The 5511-nt window shown below is 51.2% G+C and overlaps 2 protein-coding genes across 7 annotated transcripts in view; both read left to right on the top strand.

Annotated features, from left to right (window-relative positions):
• The window catches only part of LOC106941387 (zinc finger protein 782), a 7868-nt gene extending 6163 nt beyond the window's left edge, over window positions 1-1705 (top strand). The window contains exons 4-8 of one of the 4 annotated variants that reach the window (XM_015024392.1): window positions 189-371; window positions 477-610; window positions 690-813; window positions 927-1100; window positions 1217-1705. In XM_015024392.1, the coding sequence (XP_014879878.1) occupies window positions 189-371; window positions 477-610; window positions 690-813; window positions 927-1080 (595 nt within the window). In that variant the 3' untranslated portion in view covers window positions 1081-1100; window positions 1217-1705. Of the gene's footprint in view, window positions 1-188; window positions 372-476; window positions 611-689; window positions 814-926 lie in introns of all 4 variants that reach the window. The other 3 variants (XM_015024393.1, XM_015024394.1, XM_015024391.1) reach the window with 3 other exon arrangements.
• Window positions 1706-2914: 1209 nt separating this feature from the next.
• Window positions 2915-4713, top strand: opn4.1 (opsin 4.1). Of its 3 annotated transcripts, none has more exons than XM_015024395.1 (2): window positions 2915-2978; window positions 3132-4713. In XM_015024395.1, the coding sequence occupies exon 2, from the start codon at window positions 3188-3190 to the stop codon at window positions 4586-4588; it is 1401 nt and encodes a 466-aa protein (XP_014879881.1). In that variant the 5' UTR covers window positions 2915-2978; window positions 3132-3187; the 3' UTR covers window positions 4589-4713. The 3 variants fall into 3 exon arrangements, with proteins under 3 accessions (XP_014879881.1, XP_014879882.1, XP_014879883.1); XM_015024396.1 differs by lacking the exon at window positions 2915-2978 and having other exon boundaries at window positions 3178-3256; window positions 3311-4713; XM_015024397.1 differs by lacking the exon at window positions 2915-2978 and having other exon boundaries at window positions 3180-3251; window positions 3306-4713.
• Window positions 4714-5511: the final 798 nt, after the last annotated feature.

The following is a 5511-nucleotide window of genomic DNA, read 5'->3' as shown; positions in this document are numbered from 1 at the left end:
AGCTGGCGGGGTGGGTGGAGCGGGTGGACCTGGTGGAGTGGGTGGAGTGGGTGGAGCGGGTGGAGCAGGTGGAGCTGGTGGAGTGGGTGGAGCGGCTGGAGCTGGTGGAGTGGGTGGAGCATTAATCCTTTTTGAATTTTGTCTTGTCTCGAATCTAATCTTGAAAACTTTGAGTTTTGTTTTGGCAGCAGACCGTCTCCTATTGGTCGACCTCTGAATCTCTCCGGGCCAACAGCCAATCAAAAAGCAGGATGTGATCCTGGCAGCTCTGTTCCCAGTCTGACCAGTTTGTCCCAGTCTGGTTCGTCCCAGGTCGTCTCACCAATCAGGAACGAGGAGCAGACGGGCCTCACCTGCTCTCTCTGCCACAGGTAACTACGTTACCCACAATTCACCACTACACCCAGACAGACCGACCAGTCACAGAGCTGAGTTCCTGGCCGCCAGTCCTGAGCACTAAGGTGTTCCCTCTACAGGAAGTTCTCCTCTAAGCTGACGCTGAGACGTCACCTGGGCGTCCACGGAGCGGAGAAACCGTTTTCCTGTCCTCACTGTCCCTACAGCAGCAGGCTGAAGGCCTCGCTGAGGCAACACCTGAGGACTCACACAGGTAACACACCTGAGACTGACGCAGGTAACCCCCTGGATGGTGACCTTTGGTCAGGTAGCTGTTCCTGTGTTTTGCCCAGGTGAGAAGCCGTTCAGGTGTGCCGAGTGTCCGTACGCCTCCATCGACCGCAGCTCCCTGCTCCGACACAGCAGGACTCACAGCCAGGTGAAGCCGTACCGCTGTCAGCTCTGTGGCTACAGCAGGTAAGGCACCTGTTAGACACGCCCACTTCCTACCCATCTGTGTTTTAGTTCCTCCGTCTGAATATTGTACCTGCTAGTTACCATGGTAACCTGACAAGTTTTTCCATCATCAGCATCCAGAAGAAGAGCCTGGACCTCCACGCCCGCCGGCATCACACAGGTGAGGTGTTTCCATGCCAACAATGCGAGTACTCCAGCCCGGACCGCCAGCTGCTGCTGAAACACACGCGGAGACGCCACGCCCCCTCCCTTCTCCCTGCAGTCTGATTGGACCGATACCTCCCCAGGTGCTGCTTGCATGTTTACCTGCAGGAAATATTCTGACTTTTATTTGATATGAAAATAAAGATGTGAAAAACAGTAACTTTATCAAGCTAAGATTTATAACTTCTGAAAACACCAGGAACACTTGGAACATACCTGGGACACCTGGGCGGGTTTGCATCATTGTTCCAGGTGAGCAGGAAGAGGCTGCACTGGGAGGACCTGCAGGTCCACCTGGGCATCAGAGCAGAAGAGTTGAGAAACGGCAGCATTAGCTACAGAGGACCTTGATGACATCATCATGGTCACATGACCCCTGGCAGCACTGCACCAGGTCAACGTGAGCCTCACCTGTCAGCAGCTGGTGCTACGTCTCAGCACACCTGGACTTGGAGACAAAGGTTAGGGTCGCTGTCTTTAAGGACGCGCCCTGTAGGGGGAGCTAGAGCTCCTTCGCCGCCTGAGTAACACTTTAGTTGACAGAGTGCAGAAGACTGACATGACTCAGTCATGAACATGAACGAGTCTTTGACTGTTGTCATGAACAGACTCAAGCTGCTGTGTTCACTGACCTGTAGATGTTGTGGGAAATTTGATTTACTAAAATACAAATTAAAGATTAAAGATTTGTTTGCATCTGTTGAGTCATTTCTGAAAATTTAATTAAACTCTTTAGTTGCTTTTCCATAACTTTGGAAATGTTCTAAACCAGAAGAATCACTTCGCATTGACACTGTGCTCATATCGGTCCAGAGTGTCCCCCATGTCCCTCTGGGACAAATTGTCCATCAGCTGATTGACCGATTGATCTTCTAATGGGATGCTAATGTCCTCAGGCTAACGTCCTCCTGCTGCTGTCCCGTCACCTAGCAACACTGTCCAAACATCTGTCCAACCTGTCCTCAGTCCAATCCTTTCCTGTGATCCTTCCAGGAATTTCTGCTAATTATAAATAATTATTGATTATTTGTTAATCAGACTTCTGGGTCATCTCCAAGGCTGCAGTGAGATTCATTTTTCTCTTTGCAATCCAGAGAAAATATTTCCATGAATGCACATCATCTTCTGACCACAAAGCAGTCATGTGGCATCATGTCATAAAAATATGTAAATTATGCAATATTATATCCCACAATGCTACACAGTTCATTGACTATTGATTTGGGTTTCCTGTGTGTTTCTTCAGTTCCTGTGTCGTCTTGTCCACCGTCGTTGATCCCAGCTGTGTCCAGTTCCCCAGTCGGGTCCTCGTCTTGTCTAACTTACGTTCCAGAGTCAGAGCTGCTGCCTCATGATCACCATGAAACGTCAACCTGGGTCCAACTCACCACCAAACACCCCACATCATGACATTCCTGTTTCTTTGTCCTCATCTTATCAACTGCAAGATCGTTTTTGAGAAAAAGTTTGCAATTTTTCACATTTATCTGCATCTGTTTCCAGATCTTTCCTCTTTTTCTTCTGTGACTCTGACTTTTCTTCTTTCCTTTTTCAAACTAAGAGCTTTGAGATGTTAGTCAGGGAGCGTCTGATGCAGGACCGGTTGGACTCAGGTAGGCCTTTATGCAATGTTTCTCCTGGAGGTCAGAGGTCGTCCGTGGGGTCTGGTACCAACAGGACTCAATCAGCTGGAGAAGTTCTTAAATCTGAAGTGAAGCAGGTCCAGATCATCTGGTTACTTCGTTTCTAGACATTTGATCTCATTGTCAGCAGAACTGAAGGTCCTGACGACATTAGTGTCCAAAGTGAAATAATTGGGTTACTTCTGCTCCAGATGTTCATTTACCCTCGGGGCATTATTGGATCGGTCTCTGGTCCGCTCCATTAGCCCCTCATCATCATCAGTCGATCAGCGCGACATAAAAAGCTCAGAGTTCCTCTGAACGTCCTGCAGGACTCCAGGCCGCCGTACAGCCAACAACCGACAAACATCCTCCAGCCTGATTTCCAGCTGACATCCACCAAGCGTTCACACAGATTGTATCTCTGATCCAGCAATCAGAATCCAGACAGACCTGAACAAAGATCCGCCCAGAATCAGGAACCATCGGGGTTCAGGAATCAGCCAGAACCTCTGAGATCCGCAGCAGAGATCCGTTCTGCCTGCAGGATGGCGTCTGTCTGCCCCCCGGCAGGAAACTGCACAGATCACCAAAAGCACCTCGGGATGCTCGTCCACCTCCGGGGACCCGTTTCCACCCACCGCACCCTGCAGCAGCTGCGCTCGTTCCCTACTGTGGACGTTCCTGCGCATGCCCATTACATCATCGGCTGTGTGATCCTGTTGGTGGGAGTGACGGGCATGTTGGGGAACGCTCTGGTCATCTACGTGTTCTGTCGTAGCAAGACCCTGCGGACACCCAGCAACCTGCTGGTGGTCAACCTGGCGGTGGCGGACTTCCTGATGTCGGTGACGCAGTCTCCGGTCTTCTTCGTGGCCAGCCTGCACCGCCGCTGGGTGTTCGGAGAGTTTGCCTGCGAGCTCTATGCCTTCTGCGGCGCTCTGTTCGGCATCGCGTCCATGATGACGCTCACGGCCATCGCTGGGGACCGCTGCCTGGCCATCACGCGGCCGCTGGCGCTGCTGGGCGGAGTGAGCCGCCAGCGGCTCTTCGTGGTGGCCGTGGGGGTGTGGGTGTACTCGCTGGGCTGGAGTCTGCCGCCGTTCTTTGGGTGGAGTGCCTACGTCCCTGAGGGTCTACAGACGTCCTGCAGCTGGGATTACATGAGCTTCACGGTCACGGTGCGCAGCTACACCATCCTGCTCTTCATCTTCGTCTTCTTCATCCCCCTGGCTGTCATCGGGACCTGCTACCTGGCCATCTTCAGGGCCGTGCGACGGGCGGCTCAGGAAGTGAAGAGGCTGAGCAGTGGAGAGACCACCAAGGCGTATGAGCGGCTGCGCGGCGAGTGGCGGATGGCCAGAGTGGCTCTGGGAGTGATTCTGCTCTTCATCGTGTCCTGGTCGCCGTACTCTGCCGTTGCTTTGACCGCCACCGCTGGCTACGCCCACCTGCTGACCCCCTACATGAACTCAATACCTGCAATCATCGCCAAGGCCTCCGCCATCCACAACCCCATCATCTATGCCGTCACACATCCAAAGTATCGTGCTGCCATTGGTCGACACTTTCCGCTGTTGCGTGCTGTGCTGCGGCTGCAGGAAAAGGATCTGCACTCATCGTTCAGCTCCAGCACCGCCTCGTCTCGCCGCACGACGCTCAGCGGTTCACCCGGGGTCCGGCTGGGCGCCGGGGTGCGAAACAACGGACGCTGGAGGCAGAGCCGGATGTCCTCAGCTTCTGACAGCGACTCCTGCTGGACGGAAAGCGAAGCTGACTGCTCCAGTGCTGCATCAACAGCCATCAACCACCGTACATCCACCCAGGTGTCAGCTGAGCTGTCTGACCCCGCCCACATGAGCCAGCTGACTGAGTCTGGACCCACAGACAGCGACTCACCTGAAGGGGGCGCTGCCATGGCGGCAAAACCTCTGCTGGCTCCTATATAATGGCACCGCCCCGTGAAGTCATAGCTCCGCCCATCTTCAACACCATATTTCTGGCCTTTTTTTTTTCTTTTATTCAAATTTATTAATAAAGACAACACCTGGTGGCATTTCACAGGTAAAACCAACTGAACAGGGTCTGGTTTTGTTTCAGGAACTACTTCCTCTGTTCAGTCAGTGAAACCTTGGTTTTTAATTTATTACATTAATGTAGGTAAGGTCATGTCATTTATACAGCAGATTTTCAGCAACAAGGTAATTTAAAGTGTTTTACATGAATTAGAAGAAATACAAAATAAAAGCAAAGCAAAAGAAAAAAAAAGGTAAAAGTACAGAACGACACATTGGTTCCCTTATGTTTAATAGGAATAAGTATTCCATAATTTATCAACTGGTTGGAGTTTCTCTGGATTCTTGATCAGATAAAACTAAATGTTGATTCTCCATGTTTGATTCTATAAGGTAGATCAGGGGGGTCCAAAGTGGGTCCTGGAGGCATCCTGCATGTTTTAGTCTCTCCCTGGTTTTACACACCTGCATCAAATGACGACTCATTAGAGGCCAAAGAGGAACATTGACCTGCTGAGGAGGTTGTTTCTACCAGCAGGGAGAGAATAGAACATGCAGGATGCCTCCAGGACCCAGTTTGGGCTCCTCTCCCATAAGGTATGCTGGATTTACGGGTATGACAGACAGAACACCTGTCCTCAGGCCTCCTGCCCTGCATGTTTGAGGACAGGTGTTCTATCTGCCACACCTGGATTGAATCAGTGGGTGATTAACAAGCAGTACTTGTTGGCTGCAGAAGAGGTGATGCAATCATTTGGATCAGTTATTCTGGTATATAGGCACATCTACAGATAGAAGTACTTTATTCATCCCAACCGGGAAATTACTGTGCAGTTGCAGCATACACATACACACAG

Source organism: Poecilia latipinna, unplaced genomic scaffold (genome assembly GCF_001443285.1).
Source record: "Poecilia latipinna isolate Pla-1442-1.1 unplaced genomic scaffold, P_latipinna-1.0 Scaffold3638, whole genome shotgun sequence".
Classification (NCBI taxonomy): domain Eukaryota; kingdom Metazoa; phylum Chordata; class Actinopteri; order Cyprinodontiformes; family Poeciliidae; genus Poecilia; species Poecilia latipinna.
Note: the sequence above shows the minus strand (reverse complement) of the source record. Positions and strands in the feature narration are given on the sequence as shown.

Bases quoted from the DNA above. Each gene is read 5' to 3' on its own strand.
- opn4.1 (XM_015024395.1), top strand. From the start codon at position 3,188: ATGGCGTCTGTCTGCCCCCCGGCAGGAAACTGCACAGATCACCAAAAG.